The sequence below is a fragment of the Rana temporaria genome, chromosome 3, assembly GCF_905171775.1.
Source record: "Rana temporaria chromosome 3, aRanTem1.1, whole genome shotgun sequence".
In the NCBI taxonomy this organism is placed as follows: Eukaryota; Metazoa; Chordata; class Amphibia; order Anura; family Ranidae; genus Rana; species Rana temporaria.
The window spans coordinates 220405648-220423626 of record NC_053491.1 but is presented as its reverse complement, the minus strand read 5'-3'; the positions used below and the strand labels follow the sequence as shown (position 1 = coordinate 220423626).

Genomic DNA, 17979 nt, shown 5'->3' with positions numbered 1-17979 from the left:
AAAATATGTGTGAAATGTCAGTTTCAAATGCAACATTCCCTAATATTTGAGCCAAAGAAAAAACATCCTTAAGAGCATTCGACCAAAAGAGTTTAGGAACATTCGATCAATAGAAAAAATAGCCTAACCTTACAGACTATGAAACATTTGACCAGAAGAGGAAAAAAAATACGCTGTGTACAATGTGTATGAAGATTATTGTGCTCACCACCTACTGCAAAGAGGTAACTGATATACGGAGTTGATACAATGTTGCAGAGATGGAACTCTGTTGTTTACCCAAGGCCCAGTTCATATCTACCAATTTGAGATAGTGTGCGGAATCGCAGTAATTCCACCCATGATTCCCAATTGCCCTGCAATGCTGGCAAAATGCAACATGCGTGTTCGTGTTCATTTTCAAGGGCACCTAAACACGTTGCAATTTTGCCCCGACTGTCGTGCGATAAACTGCACTGCAAACCGCATCGCCTGAAGCTTGTTGCCCAAAAGAAGCTCCAAATTCAGTCTGAATATTTCTTAGGCTTCAATTAAGTATGAAATATTAACAAACCAGATGAACAATTAAACAGATAATTATCTTGCATTACTCAGAGGAAGTTAGGTGATAATGATAGTATGCAATACCTATGTAATATGTTCTCTTACCCGATATACGTAGAGCTCTTCAGCATCGCTTAATGCATTTGAAGGAACTATTTCTTTTAAAGCCATAAGTACCTGGAGGCAATCTAAGTATCCATCTTCATCAGTATCCACCTTAAATAAAAAATAGGTCATACATGATTAAATATACTCTGCTGGGAGAGCTGCTTTTAGATATTTTTTTTACCTTATTGCAGAGAATTTATTAAGGTAAAAAACGTTTTGCATTTAGAACTGCTTTATCTAGAACAGTAATTTTCTGGAAATCCATACACTATCTGAAGCTTGTCCTGAACTTCCATAAAAGTGAATAAAGGGGAGTAGGCATGGACAGTAAAGGGTCTATTTATAACTGTTAGCACACAAGATTTACTTAACTTACACCCTTGACAGTGTCCCCTGTGCTGGGGACACTTTCCAGTTAAGTACTGTCCAAGCGTGGAGTAATAGGCTGCAAACATCCTGCTGGGGAAACATCCTGCTGGTAAATGAAAGGAGCTGAAGACCAGAATACACACTCCCCTCGTCAAAATTCTTTGGTCCTCCAAAGGCAATACATAACTAGTAAACAAATTGTCTAGAAACCAATTTCATCTTAAAATAAACATGTAGAAAGAGGTCACCACTCGAAGTCTACATGAAAATCCCTTGACTCTGGAGTTCCAGGTGCCAACCAAAGAAAGCCCAAACAATGCTCCACGAACTCAGCAGGGAAGCAGGTTGCACATTGATCTCTCACACATCTCTAATTAAGCCCATACTAGAGGAACACTGGGACAGGATGGTATTAAGCAGGGCTTCAGTTTGCTTTGTCTGGCTTTTTCAAAGTGATATCATAGGTATGCAACTTACTGCTTTCCTGCCAAATATAACTAATGACACATTTTTTAGAAAACATGGCAGCCAAAGGAAATTCCCACCAAGGTGTGTTGGAAGATGGTCCACTGGTGCCATGATAAATAGTACCTGTACATTTAAGAAAATATGCACTCTAGGAATGACCTCTTCTCAACCTGAGAGTCATATGTCAATCTCTTAGGCCTCGCACACACGACCGGACATGTCCGCTGAAACTGGACTGCGGACCAGTTTCAGAGGACAGATCCGATCGTGTGTACAGGCTAGCGGACAGATTTCCAGCGGACAAAAGTTTCTTAGCAAGCTAAGAAACTTGTCCGCTGGAGAGCTGTCCGTCGGACATGTCCGCTGGTTAATACGTCTAACCAGCGGACCGAAATCCCGTGCATGCGTCGAATTGATTTGACGCATGCGTGGAAGCATTGAACTCGCGCAATAGAGAACGTCGGTGTCGTCTACGTCACCGTGTTCTCTGTCCGCGGGGCAGGAATTTGGAAACGTCAGGCCTGAGTCTTCTTGGATGGTTCCTTGTTGCAGATGTGAATAGAGTGGCATCCATAGACTCAGATGGCCACAACCTGAAGTCTTCTTCTCGGCTAAATACGGATTTATATGGGACATATGCTTACGCAGAGAGTTTTTCTGTGTGTTTTTTTTTTGTCATTTGTTAAAATCACTTTACAGTGTTGATCAGTGTTAACAATTAAATGTATTGTGATTCAATGTTCTAGGACGTTGAAACATGAAAAATTCTAAGGAGATGAATACTTTTTATAGGCACCGTCGAAAACACACACACTGTTTGATGATTTGCCAATTTTTACCAACAACTGCATTTTTCCATTTTTCAACGGGATATTTAGGTTGCAATAACTTTCACCATATTTCTAACACAGCCAATTTGGTATAAAGACCCAAGAGGATCAAATGGTTTAATCCATATTAATGGATTATTCACAAGCAAGATTTTAGACTCTCTGCAGCAAACATGAATCTTTTTAAAGGACAACTGTACAGATGAAAACAATTATTGATCCATATGTATATGACTATAACTATATGTCCCGAGGCAATAAATATTATTTGATTGATTAATATTGATCTTTAAAAATACATATAAGACTTATCTTTTTTTGGCCTCATGCACTCTCTCTCTTTCGGTTCAACCAACAACCAGTTTGAAAAAAAAAAGGCTCTGCACCACCCTGGCTAGGGGAAAATAAAAGATAGCTGCACGAGCATCTGTGAACAGCAATTTTCAGTCTTGCCACAGATTCTCAATTGGATTTAGGTCTGGACTTTAACTGGGCCATTTTAACACATGAATATGCTTTGATCTTAACCATTCCATTGTAGCTCTGGCTGTATGTTTAGGGTCATTGTCCTGCTACCACAATGTTTCAGGGTGAGGATGATGTGTTCAGGATGACGCGCACTGTTAGTTTTGCGCAACACATAGAGTTTTGTTTGTAGACCAAAAAGTAAAAATTTGGTCTCCTCTGACCAGAACACCTTCTTCCACATGTTTGCTGTGTCCCCCATATGGCTTCTCGCAAACTGCAAAAGGGACTTATTATGGCTTTCTTTCAAAAATGGCTTTCTTCTTGCCACTCTTTCACAAAGGCCATATTTGTGGAGTGTACGACTTATAGTTATGCCGCGTACACACGATCGGTCAAACCGATGAGAACGGTCTGGTGGACCGTTTTCATCGGACCAAACCGATCGTGTATGGGCCCCATCGGTTATTTATCCATAGGATAAAAAAAGCAATCTTGTTTTAAATTTAACCGATGGATACCTAACCGATAGAAAAAAAAATCGTTAGTAGGCACAACCATCGTTTAAAAATCCACGCATTCTCAGAATCAAGTCGACGCATGCTTGGAAGCATTGAACTTCGTTTTTTTTCAACACGTCGTCGTGTTTTACGTCACCGCGTTCTGACACGATCGTTTTTTTTAACCGATGGTGTGTAGGCACGACTGACCATCAGTCAGCTTTATCGGTTAACCGATGAAAACGGGTTAACCGATCTCTGCAGCTCCTCCAGAGTTACCATGGGCCTATTGGCTGCTTCTCTGATTAATGCTCTCCTTACCCGGCCTGTCAGTTTAGGTTAGCAGTTGTACCATACTCTTTCGATTTTCGGATGATGGATTAAACAGTGCTTTGTGATATGTTCAAAGCTGGGAATATTTTTTTTATAATCCAATACTGCTTTATATTTCACCTCAACTTTATCCCGGACCTGTCTGGTGTGTTCCTTGGTCTTCATTATGCTGTTTGTTCATTAAGGTTCTCTAACAAACCTATGAGGGCTTCACAGAACAGCTATATTTATACTGTTATTAAATTACACATTATTACACTATTTACTAATTAGGCGACTTCTGAAGGCAATTGGTTCCACTAGATTTCAATTAGGGGTATCAGAGTAAAGGGGGGCTGAATACAAATGCACGCCACACTTTTCAGATGTTTATTTGTAAAGAAAAATTTAAAAAAATTTATCATTTTTTTTCCACTTCACAATTATGTGCCACTTTGTGTTGGTCTATCACACAAAATCCCAATAAAATACATTCACCTTTCTGGTTGTAACATGAGAAAATTTGGCAAATTTCAAGGGGTATGAATATTTTTTCAAGGCACTGTGTGTATATATATATATATATATATATATATATATATATATATATATATATATATATAATCACTGTATGCATCCGTGGATTATCAGCAGTGTGTAATGGAAGGCTATATACTGTATGAGCTAGAAGATGCCATTTCTTTACATGAAAGCGCATACACATTTTAGAGTCAGGTCTTATGTAATTGAGTACACTCAAACCAGTAATCCAGGCTGCTCATTTTTGTAACCCTATCTTTTCTTTCAAAAACATTTGTTTTTCAGTCAACACAGGTGCACCAGCTCACAGAGAACTTCAATGCGGCAAGCTCTTTGCAGACCGCTATTACAAATAGAAAGCTAATCTTATTGTTTTCTGTCAGTGAGCCTATAGCTACACCATGAAAATACTGAATAAAAAGCAAAATCAAAGAATGGACATATCCCAAGGTTTGGAATTACTGTAGTCCAAATAGGAATATACAGTACACAATCTGTACTCATATAATCAATTGCTTAAAGTGGTTGTAAAGGCAGAAGGTTTTTTATCTTAATGCATATGCATTAAGATAAAAGGCCTTCTGTGTGCAGCATCCCCCCTCAGCCCCTCTAATACTCACCTGAGCTCCCTTTAGATCCAGAAATGTTACAGGGGTGTCTTGGCTGCCCGGGACTCCCCTCCTCATTGGCTGGGATAGCAGTGTGGCGCCATTGGCTCCTGCTACTGTTAATCAAAGTCAGTCAGCCAATGAGGACAGAGGGGCTAGGGGCAGGCTGTGGCTCCATGTCTGAATGGACACAGGGAGCTGAGGCTCGGCTCCGTGCCCCCATAGCAAGCTGGTTGCTGTGGGGGCACTCAAGGAGAGGGAGGGGCCAGGAGCACCGAAGAGGGACCTGAGAAGAGGAGGATCTGGCTGCTCTGTGCAAAACCATTTAACAGAGCAGGTAAGTATAACTTGTTTGTTTTTTTTTAAAGAAAAAAAACAAGACTTTAATATCAATTTAAGTTAAAATCCAGATACTTGTATCCAAATCTGAGATTTGGAATAGTGTTGTTATGTTTAATAGAATTAAAAGAATGGTTATAACCACAGATATTGTAAGGTTGAGAATACACTATATTGCCAAAAGTATTGGGACACCTGTCTTTACACACATGAACTTTATTGGCATCCCAGTCTTAGTCTGCAGGGATCAATATTGAGTTGGCCCACTCTTTGCAGCTATAACAGCTTCAACTCTTCTGGGAAGGCTGTTCACAAGGTTTTGGAGTGTGTCTATGGGAATGTTTGACCATTCTTCCAGAAGCGCATTTGTGAGGTCAAGCAATGATGTTGGACAAGAAGGCCTGGCTCGCAGTCTCCATTCTATGTCTTTATGCACTTATTTTATTCTTTTGTTTTAATACATACAAATGGCACACAAACAGAACAAAATGAAAACATCAGCATTCTCAAACTGGGCAAATGAGAAGCAACAAGAGTTTTCTTATTAAGTGCCAAACAGTACAAAGGAAATGTATTTAGTGGGGGTGATGAGTTTATATAATTAAAGGAAAGAAAGACATTTTTTAATTAACACAAATTTTAGGCTAAAATAGTTAGTTAGGTGCTGTCCTGGCCAGAGGGTAGGAGTTATTGCCTTTCCTGATTCTTTGGTCTTTTTGACGAGTTCTTCTCCGGGTCCAGCCCACTAATCTTTTGGTATATAAATATGGGATAGTGGTCCAATATGTGAGAACCCCCTGGCGTAGAAAGGTCCGGGCTCCATCTGAGGACAGTGCATACCCCTAACCAGAGAAACAGGGAGCATGTTTTCCCTTAGAGAAGAGAGAGATTGTTTACCGATAAGGAAGGGAGATAGAGAATGACACCCGCGAGGAGCAGAAGAAAGCTATCAGCATTAGAATGTAAAGTCATATAAACTTGGGGTTCGCCCAGAAGACACCAGCACTGGACCATACCTCTGAATGACTTGGGCCCACATGGAGATGCCTATAAAAGACTTATTGGGGCTTGGACTATACCTTAGCAGGCATGCCGGGGCAGTACTCAATACTATAGTTAGAGATAGGGAATAATAATATAATTATCTGTTGAACTGTGAGATGCCTATTTCTAACTTTCTTAAGTAAAGTATTGAAACATTGTCCTTTATCTGGTCTAAAGTTACTGAAAGAGGTATATTGCAGGTAATCAGCACACACATAGTTCACCGAGTGGGTCTTAACACATTGAGGTATGAAGACATCGGTGTAGAATGGATTAACATGAAGACACAAGTGGTTGCCTAGAGTAATGAAGGTTTAACAACCAGCCTGTTGATAGCATGTACCTGTTATAAGTGGCACGGCCTCAATCAGCGAGGGAGGTGTTGTCAGCACTGCTTCCACCAGCGGTCTGTCTCCCAGAGCAAAGGGGGAGGATTGCATCATTGCATTACCATTCTGTACAGAGGTACGGATGTTCAAGAGTCAAGTTAAGTGCACGTGTGGAGTCTGTGCAAAGTGCACTGTGGGGCCCCCTCTCCTACTGAGGATTAGTAGTGGAAAACACAGGACAAGTGGATGTGGACATTGGCTCAACATGTCCTTCCAAAATGCAAGTTAACCCAAGAATGTGTACATTGTCACGGGGACCTGACATGGTGTACGTTCATCTCTATGAGTAGAGGCCTGCCTTAAGGTTATGTATGTATTCCCCCACAGCAGCCTTAGCCTTGTCTCAAGGCATTGATGAAGATGACACAACACAGAGATAACCCTTGTGTGTGTGGTAAAGTGATCCTGTAACAAAGTGCCTAATGTAGCCTAGAAGAACCCACATGGGGTAGGCCTTCCAGGTAACCCAGTACTTGGCGCCCAATGAGTTAATGGGGAAGCATGGAGGATGTGAGGACCACCCTGTCACCCTGTTCCTACTCTTACAGACTGGATGCTTTTCCTGTCTCTAAACACTCCATGATGTTAACTTTTGCGTCCTTGCACACATAGGCATTGAGAGGCATTTAGAAGCAGGGACGTTAAGGGGCAGAAAAAAACCCCACAGCCAACATGTCCAGGAGCAGCAAATTTTTGGCATAAAATATGATTGACGTGTGTAAACCTGTCTAAACACGTCTAAACATGGGTTACGCTATGTGCGTCAAACACTTGAGCGTTAATTTCTTTCAATGACCAAAATACATTTTTATTCTGGCCAATTAAATGAATTAGTACCCAAGCACTTTACGTGTCTAAATAGGTCTAGACACGTTTAAAAACATTTACATGCATCAAGCATGCCAAAATACTGCATTTAGGAGAGCTGGGTAAACACCCTAAATATTTCTAAATACAAGTCTTTCATCGTAATAGATATACAAGAAGACTTTGAGCTCCAAAATCTTGCATTTTTCTTTTCAACTTTATTGAAAGTTTTAAAATTTACATAACAAAAAAACATTATCCACATCCTATAGGATGAACATACCACATTATAATAATATATAAAACATAATGCATATTACATATAACCATATACCAACACACTACAGGAGTCCGTACAAAAAAAAGGAGGAGAGAGAGGGGAGTAGAGAAAAAAAAAAAGGAGAAAAGAAGAAAGAAACAACACTAGAGACTGTCTACTTATTAATAAACTCCTATGTTATAAAGAAACATATGCTGATACTCTAGACCATTCAGATTTTAAACACTAATAAGAATAATCCTGCCTTATCTTCCTTCGTCCAAATATATAATTTCCTACTACCTATCTTCAACTCCCACAGTGGTGTTAGATATATCACACAAAACACAACAAAAAAAACCCCCACAAAAACAAAATATAAACTAATAAATATAACTACTAGAAATAGCTACTTAAACCGAGATCTTGCATTTTTTATATTTTTAGATAGCCACTAAAATGTATAACTTTGACCATACCTGTTTGCCTTCTCTTATAAGGAACATCTAGATATGTTAATTATACCTAAGCAACATTCTGAAAGATATACCTATTGTCTTGAATTGCTCCTGAACATTCTGCCTTGAGCCTAATGCCACGTACACACGGTCATTTTTCGGCATGAAAAAAACATAGTTTTTAAAAAATGTAATTTTAAATGATCGTGTGTGGGCTTCACATCATTTTTCAGGTTCTGAAAAACGACAAAAAAAAAATTCGAACATGCTGCATTTTTTAACGTTGTTTTAAACAATGTCGTTTTTCGGGTTGTAAAAAATGATCGTGTGTGGGCTAAAACGATGTTAAAAACCCGCGCATGCTCAGAAGCAAGTTATGAGACAAGAGCGCTCGTTCTGGTAAAACTACCGTTCATAATGGAGTAAGCACATTCATCACGCTGTAACAGACAAAAAAGCGCTAATCGTCTTTTACTAACACTGAATCAGCTAAAGCCCAAAGGCGAATGGAACTTCCACTTTATAGTGCCGTTGTACGTGTTGTACGTCCCCGCGCTTTGCTAGATCATTTTTTAAAAACGATGGTGTGTGGGCAACGTCGTTTTAATGATGAAGTTGGAAAAACATCGTTTTTTCAACATGCTGAAAACAACGGTTTTTTTTCACGCTGAAAAATGATCGTGTATATGCGGCATTAGAGCTGCATACCTGCAGCATGAGATTTAAGGCACTGCTGTTTCTGACTGCTAATCTGATTTGGTGATGTAATTACTGTGCTGCTCACTGTTTTTTTTGGGGAGTGGAAACTGCTCCTGAAATCTTATGGACAAGCATCTCCATGCTTCTTCCTAAAACCTAAGGCACTGCTGTCCCTGACTGCTAAACTAAGGAGATTTGGTGATGGCATTATTGTACTGCTCACTGTTTTTGCTGCTGGAGTGGAAACTAGTCCTGAAAACTTAGGCCCCATACACACGACCGAACATGTCCGCTGAAACTGGTCCGCGGACTAGTTTCAGCGGACATGTTCGGTCGTGTGTACGGCCGATCGGACAATTGTTTCCAGCGGACAAATGTTTCTTAGCATGCTAAGAAACATGTCCGCTGGAAGCCTGTCCGTCGGACATGTTCGGTCGTCTGTACAGACTCACCGGACATGTCCGTTTGGCCGAAAGCCCTCGCATGATTCGACGCATGCGTGGAAGCATTGACCTTCCAGGGCCGCGCACGTCGTCGCGGCCATGGCGCGGCCACGTCACCGCGTATCGTGTCCACGCGGATTTCTGATTGATGGTGTGTACAACCATCAGACAGAAATCCGGCAGCGGACAGTCCGTCCGTGTGTACGAGGCCTTATAGAGAAGCATCTCCCTGCTTCTGCCTAATGCATTCTGTAGATTCGTGCTTCCTCCACCTCTCCTGCTGCTTCTTGATTATTCCTCCATTAGGACCAATCATGATGGCTCATCTGACACAACAAAGCTAAGTCTTTCCTCTATCAAGATGGCCACCTCCACATGAAGACATAGTGGGAGACCAGTTTTATTAAATCTTCCCCCTACTGCAGAACAAGGCATAGCAGGTCAGTAATTGGGGAGCCAACTGTTCATATAGATGATTGATGGCTAGTCATTTGCCCTCTGCTTGCCTTTCTTTAAAAGCAGCTTCCACCGTTTATGTCCTCTATACGAACAATGAGCAATAATGCAAACATTTTCCAATCCACCAGATCAACCTTTGATGTCTAAGCATTTATACATGTTGCAACCATTTAATCTCTATATGCTGGCACATTTTAATGCATCCATATAATCTGGCAATCGCATTTTGTTATCAGTACATCCATAGAAGTCTAATTAATGTTCTTGTCATTAAAAAAAAATGATATATCGCCAGTTTGTCCAGATATCATGTAAGTTCTGTTTTTTGAATAGTCGCAAACATTTTATCGACAGTTATTGGCAAATGATTTAAAATAATCCTGTTCATTTTCCTGCTTCTCAGTAGCAATTACTATTGCAAGTATCTAACAACACAACTCTTCACAATGAATATAGTGCATTTAAATCACAACGTCAAATCTGGAAATTGCTGTGCTTTTTTTCAAGAGCATTTTATATATTTAATGACACTTTTCACAAACAAGAATAGCAAAATCACCAGCATAATTCAGTTGAGGAAGGTTATTAAAGAGCAGTTGAGACTACACTCCTGCCTTGTCACATCTATTGTGTATTAAATTCAGGCTAATCAAATTGCAGATTCCAAGAGTACTGTATTAGTCATCCCCACTCCTTTTAATTTGTTTAATGGCCTCTCCTTTTTTTGTGTGTCTTCTAAATGGCTGTGCATCGCTCAGGCTCACGACATGTAAATAAAGAATGGATTGAGGAGCAGTTCTACAAAAAGAATAAAGCGTGCCTCCATTCTAAAGTTACATTTGATGTTGGAGTAATTCATGGGACGTGTACCACAAGCAGCGGTGCTTATTATTTCTGCTTAACTGTCTACAGACATAGGAGGAGTGGAGGGGGAGGGCAAAGGAGGGGGAAAGAAAAGGAGACTGAATTTACACTTACCGCTTCAAAAGCCCTTTTATACTCGGCCAACTTCTCCTGGCTGAAGATGCAGTATTTTGCCAAAAAGTCGACTAAAAGAGAGCACAAAAAAGTATGCAATAACCAATGAAGGAAGCCCTTTTTCACTTGTATTTTGTTTTACAAAGACATCCTTTTGCATTACAGAGTTCATTATAAGGACAGCAATTCAGAGCGCAATAGGCAATTACTGCCCCTTTTGGACATACAGTAATTTCAGTTTTTCTTTTTTTTTTTAAGGAAGCCTTTTTACCTGGTGGATGGCAGTCAGTTCAACTAAAAAAAAAAAAAAATAGATGCAAGTTTACCAAGAAAACATGGGACATAGTAAATATGTTGTTATTTTATTCCTTTGCACAATAGAAATAAAGGGATTAACACTGACGATTTTTGGGGCTGCCTGGTAGACTTCTAATGTGAGAAATCCTTAATTGAGTAAGTCAATAATTTTTTTTGGGGGTCTGTGTGCATATAGGCTTTTGCTCACACCAAAGCTTCTCTTACCATGCAAGTCAAAAGGCATGGAAAAGCAGCTGGGTGTAGATTGATGCAACTTACAAGGAGATCAGTACACAGGGAGCCTTGACGGGGCCTGCAGCTTATGCATGTATTTGCAAATGCGTGCAACTAACCCCCTGTTTTTAACGCACTGTTAGACAGGTGAATTTGGTTGGTTGCTGATTGGTTGGTAAGCTGAACTTGAAAACTCTGTGTGTTTTTTGACATGCGTTTGCCCCTTCTGGCTTCCGCACCACGATGTAATACAATACATATAATCATGCGTTGCATGAATCTGTGTATTGTTGCTGCTGCCCACTATTCAGATGACCGCCCCCCTGGCGAGCGCCGGCCATCTGAATAACAGCAGCCGGTTGGCTTTGGAAGTCCCTATCAGAGCCAGCGGCTCTGATAGGCTTTCCGATTACAGCCCTCAGGCTTCCAAATAGTTATCCAGGGGACGCACGGGGGGGGGGGGGGGGGGGGGTGTGTGTCGGGTGGTGTTCCTTGGATAAGGATAAGATTGACAGGCGTCTCAGCCAATCAGGTTCACCGGTTCTGGTTACCGGTAACCTGATTGGCTGAAGCGTCATCGAGGGCGGGAGAAGACATCGAGGGACAGTGGAAGGCATTTTACAGGGCAAAGTGGCAACAATTAAAGGGCAAAGTGTCAACAATTAAAGGGCACAGTGGTGACAATTGATGTTGGCACAGTGGTAACAATTGATAGCATGGCACAGTGGCTGTGTTTGATGGCACAGTGGTGACAATTGATGGGCACAGTGGTGAAAATTGATGGCACAGTGGTTGCGTTTGATGGCACAGTGGCTGCGTTTGGCATGGCACAGTGGCGACAATTGAGGGCACAGTGGCGACAATTGATGGCACAGTGGTTAGGTTTGATGGCATGGCACAGTGGTGACAAATGATGGGCACAGTGGTGATAAATGATGGCACAGTGGCTACATTTGAAGGCATGGCACAGTGGCGACAATTGATGGCACAGTGGTGACAATTGATGGCATGGCACAGTGGCGACAATTGATGGCATGGCAAAGTGGCTGCATTTGATGGGCACAGTGGCTGCATTTGATGGGCACAGTGGCTGCATTTGATGGGCACAGTGTGGCTGCAATTGTTTGTTTTTTTGGTTTGTTTGCGCCCCCCCCCCCCCCAAAAAAAATGTTGAGCACCAGCCGCCACTGCCAATAATATTACACTGTAACAGAAGCATTGGAGGAAGAGAAAGACACTGCTATCCATATTGAGAAGTGAGTGACACAAAGGTCAATATGCATATGAAGTCAATGATTTACTCCAAGTTACATGTTGCCTGATCAGCTACATATATCACGTTTTGTAGGCAAGATTACCTGGCCTCACTCTTGCCACTCGAGTCTCACCAGGCTATAGTATGTATGGATACATTAGGTAAAATATTTGTTATTTTCCTGGATTAGATGACTTTTCAAAATTGAACAAGATTGGAGCATCACTACACAAGTATCTATATGCCACAGAGGAGCACAGACCTGCATGAAATGCCATACAACACTTTATTCATGTAAGATTATCAGAATGCCACTAATAAAAAAGGTTGGGGTGGCAAGAGTCGCTTTTCATACATAAAAGCCTCCGTGCTAAGCATTTTCATAGTTCGGATCAGTAAAATACAGCTTATTAAAGCCAGTGAAATATTTTTCTTTTTTTTCCCATGAAGATCCCCTGTTTACTGGCAATTCGACCTGCATATTTACTGTCTCTTTACTAACAATGACATTACTGTTATCCATACAACAACCAACTGGGGTAATACATTTTCATATTGTCCTTTGCAATTTTTATTGAGGCCTATAACTTTTCAGGCTGGGTTCACACTTATCAGAATTGGATGCAGATTTCCCTGCATCCGAATCACATGACAGGAGAGTGTGCCCAGCTCTCTATGGAGCCGTTTCACACACCTCTGGGACAGCCACAGTCTGCACTTGGAAAGGGTCCTGTGTGTCTTTGGTTCCGATTCAGGTGCAATTTCAGTCAAAAATTCAGACCTAATTTGCACCTGAATCGGTGAACAGGGATGCACCGGACCGCCTGCTGTGAGCCGTGGAAGCACAAATGTGAACCCGGAATGAATGTTTAATAATTCCATTTACGTTTACAATATTTGCATTACTCTACTAACATTTGTATTATTTGCATTGGATATTGCTTACATTTTTTAGGTAAGTAATGCATTTATATTGGTGCATATTAAAGTATGGGTATATGTATATGTACATATTTAACGCTGTTGTTAGAGACCTACCATGTCAAATTTAATTGTATTGGATACAATGATAAATCATCTAAAGCTAAAACTGGCCTAAGAATGTGTTTTTTCCTTCAGCCAGCATGCTTAGGAAACTAACAGATTCCTCCATCCACACAAATGAGGTGAAGGAGAAATCCTCCCATCGGGACATTGTACTCTGAATGCTGCAGCCACTGATTGAGTACAAACTTCCAGCATGTCCCTTCAACAGAAGTTGTTCAAACAAAGTAGATGGAGGAATCTCTGCCACCAGGACTTTGTATTCTGGCAACGGCACCCAATGTTGTCAGAATACACTGACCAGCAGCTGCTGTAGCTGACTGCAGCCGTGGATCGAGGAAACACATCCATTTTGACAAAAGTCGATCATATGATAAAAACAAATTTCCTAACCAACCTTGGATAATACCCTTGCTATAGTTGTATGCTATTTCTGTACCTCCTAAAGCCTGACTGGAAAACGTCTAGAACGTTACTAAGAGAAGCCCAGTGTTACTGCTTACTTTCACCGTCATAGAGCTCTTTCTCCGATTTAAACCACCTTGTATGTGTTTTCTCAACTCCTGATGCAGTAGCTCTGAGATCAGTTGGAGAGGCCACTCTTGTTATGGTGAAGGTGAACAGTAACATCTAGGTGTCTCTTAGCAGCATCCTTAGGAATGTTATAGAAGTTTTCCAGTCATGCTTCATGAGGTACGTAAATGGCCTACACTTAAAGGAGGGGAATTATTCCACTTGGGTCAAAGCCTGTTTTTATATACAAGTGCCCCTTATTTGCATAAGCAATTGTTTTGATGAAAGTGGACTAACCCTTTTAAAGGAACAATTGAAATTAGTTGCAGTGGTGATCCAACGTTTTATATCTAATTTTGTTGTTTTATCATGGACTTAAATCTATGTAGTTATTATATAAAAAGTTAGAAGTATTATATTGCCCAAGGCAAAAAATCTGATGTTACACTCGACCTGCAAAAGAATAATAAATGGCCAACATTGCTATTCGATTAGCCTCTATAAGACCTGCACTAGATTTTAAATATGCTTTTATCATTTTTTTCAAATACAAATGATTACCCTTGTATTTTTGAATAAATAACATGCTAAACTCAAATACTGGAAGACCTTTTAGGCTAAAATGTTTATTAAAGTAGAACTTTAAAATTTTAATGCAATTTCAAAAGTTGTTCTCAATATTTTTAAATCTGCAGCTTTCAAGAAAAGAATGCCTGGCCAACCTTATCCAGCAACTTCCTGTTGAGTGGCGTCACTAGGGGGGGGGGGGGAGACTGCACCCAGGTGTCACCCGCCAGAGGGGTGATGCCAGGGGCGGACTGACCATTTGGGAAATCGGGGTCAGTAAGGGACCCCATAAGAGGCTCCACACATGTCATACAGCAGCATATTTAGGTCTGTCTAAATAATGTGTCCATCTGAAACCCAGACACATTAGTCAGACAGGAATGTGGTTTCGGAGCAGGGCCTGGCAGGAGGGTGAGGAAAGCCCAGGATGGGCAGATCATTGTGGCAGGCTAGGGTGGGAGAGCCACACCGATGCACTAGACTGCTCAGTAGGCTACAGTGCAGTACAGTACTACCCTAAAGTAGCGGCTGTGCAGGCCAAGAAAGCAAAGTTCTGATTTAGTCCAGATGCTAACAAAATGCTTGTGTATTTGTTCCTGTTTATTTTTGTGTTATTTAATTATTTATAATTTCAGTAAAGTTTAACAATAAAATAAGCATAGTTCTTTAAAAGTTTCAACTTTGAGTTCTATTATTTTCATACAATATTGTTTTTCAAATTTGCTAGTTGCTTAACCACTTCACCCCCGGAAGAATTTACCCCCTTCCTGACCAGAGCACTTTTTGCACGATTCGGCACTGCGTGCGATGTTGCATCCAAACAAAATTTACGTACTTTTTTCCCCACAAATAGAGCTTTCGTTTGGTGATATATGATCACCTCTGCGGTTTTTATTTTTTGTGCTATAAACAAAAGAAGAGGGACAATTTTGAAAAAAACACAATATTTTTTAACTTTTTGATTTAATAAATATATTTTTTTTTTATAATGGGCCAATATATATTCTTCTACATATTTTTGGTAAAAAAAAAATTGCAATAAGCGTATATTGATTGGTTTGAGAAAAAGCTATATCGTCTACAAAATAGGGTATAGTTTTATTGCATTTACATTTTTTTTTTTTTTTTTACTAGTAATGGCGGCCATCTGCAATTTTTATTGTGACCGTGACATTGCGACGGACATATCAGACACTTTGAAACATTTTTTGGACCATTCACATTTATACAGCGATTAGTGCTATAAAACTGCACTGATTACTGTGTAAATGTGACTGGCAGGGAAGGGGTTAACACTAGGGGCGCTGAAGGGGTTAAATATGTTCCCTAGGGAGTGATTCTAACTGTAGGGGGAGGGGACTTACAAGGGGAGGAGAGCGATCTGTGTTCCTCTGTACTGAGAACAGACATTGGTCTCCTCACCTCTGACAGGACATGGATCTGTATGTTTACACACACAGATCCACGGTCCTGCCATGATCGCAGGCAATCGCGGGTGCCCGGCGGACATCGTGGCCGCCGAGCACGCGCACCAGGTCACGAGCGATGCCGCGCGCCCCCTAGACAGCCGGGAAGCCCAGGACATTATATGACGTCCACCCAGGATGGAAGATCCCATCTGTGGACGTCATATGAATATGGGCGGGTAGGGAAGTGGTTAAAGTGGATGTACACCCTGTACAACCACTTTTATCTACAGGTAAGCCTAGATTAGGGCTTACCTGTAAGTGCTGGAAATATCTCCTAAAACTCTACGGTTTAGGAGATATTTACAATAGAGACATGCACCGATGTCTACGCATGCACCGTAGACAACAGCACAGGCGCACTTTAGAAACGGAGATCATGCAGCTTCTAAAGGAGGTCATGCCGTGACTGCCAGCTCCCATGCGCGTCACACGACTATGGCCAGTCACAGGGAATTAATTGTGAAACATTGTCTTCCATTCACCTACTCTGTCCATTGTAGCTTAGCAGTGTTTTCCAACATCTAAGATCCCAGAGCCGTATGCCCCGTACACACGGAATTTCACACGGAATTTCAGTCGAGATAAACTCCGACGGATTTTTTAGACGGAATTCCGTTCAAGCTGTCTTGCATACACTCTGTCACACCAAATTCCGACCATCCAAAACGCGGTGATGTACAACACTACGACGAGCTGGGAAAAATGAAGTTCAATGCTTCCGAGCATGCGTCGACTTGATTCTGAGCATGCATGTTTTTTTCTCCGTCGGAATTCCATACAGACGAACGGAATTTCCGATAGAAATGCTTTCATCGAGAAAAAAAAAAAAAGAGAACATGTTCTCTTTCTAAGTCCGTCAGAATTTCCGATGGAAAATGGGGCACACATACAGTCTGAATATCCGATGAAAAAATTCCATCTGACTTTTTCCATCGGAAATTCCGATCGTGTGTACAAGGTATTAGTGTAAACTCTATGCCATTCCACCCCATAGCAAGCATGTACTAAAACAGGTGGCCTAGTAAAAAGTTTTAAATTCTTCTTAAAACCCTCTTTTTTGCATAACTATAAACATCTGTCATGTAAGTTTTTAATGGAGAAGACACTATGGGCTTTTTTACAGCCTAAGGAAAAATGTGTATAGGATGCAGGGTTAATTTCAGTGCTGGCCGGATGACCAGAATCTCTAAGGGCAATAAATCTACATTACTTAGACAGTTAAACAAATTCTCCTTACAGCACAGCTTGAGGGAGGATCTGTGACTAACAATGATTCTGAAGTTTCCTCCTGTAACTCTGACTCAGTCTTCTTGATTGGAAATGGCACTGGGGGTACATGGCCAGTGTCAACAGGAATCTCTGCAATTCTTAAAATGTATCTGAACCCAAGAACAAAAATGTATTGTATTGCAACTTACAGGTCTTTTGATGTGGTGACTGTGATCCTGTCATTAAAGCATTTGTTACCCCAAAACTTAATGTCCCTGACATGTGCCTGCTGTACCGTGTACTTGTATGAGAAAGTATCGTGTCCTCTTTGTATTGCTTCCTTTGTGGGAAATCCCTGGTGTTCTTGCCAGTCCCTCTGCTTTCCTATTAAAAACTGGCCACACTAAGCAGGAAAACACATCGGCCCGGATTCACAAAGACTTACGCCGACGTATCTAATGATACGCCGCGTAAGTCCACGGATGCGCCGTCGTATCTATGTGCTTGATTCTGCAAAGGAGATACGCCTGAATTTCGGCACCATCCGACCAACGTAAGTCTCCTGTGCCGTCGTATCTTGGGCTTATATTTACGCTGGCCGCTAGGGGCGCTTTCATTGATTTACGCGTCGAATATGTAAATGACCTAGATACGCGGATTCACGAACGTACTTGCGTAGTAAGCTACGCCGTTTACGTAAGGCGTACGTCCGGCGTAAAGTTAAACCACCAAATAGTTGGTCTAAGTCATGTTAGGGTATGGACGTCGGAACT

The 17979-nt window shown here is 41.1% G+C and overlaps 1 protein-coding gene across 1 annotated transcript in view; it reads right to left on the bottom strand.

Moving 5' to 3' along the window:
• The window catches only part of LOC120932123, a 103927-nt gene that overhangs the window by 72331 nt on the left and 13617 nt on the right, over positions 1-17979 (bottom strand). The window contains exons 2-3 of the mRNA XM_040344279.1: positions 10619-10689; positions 649-759 (exon numbers count right to left, since the gene is read on the bottom strand). Coding sequence (XP_040200213.1) covers positions 649-759; positions 10619-10689 — 182 coding nt within the window. The remainder of the gene's footprint in view (positions 1-648; positions 760-10618; positions 10690-17979) is intronic.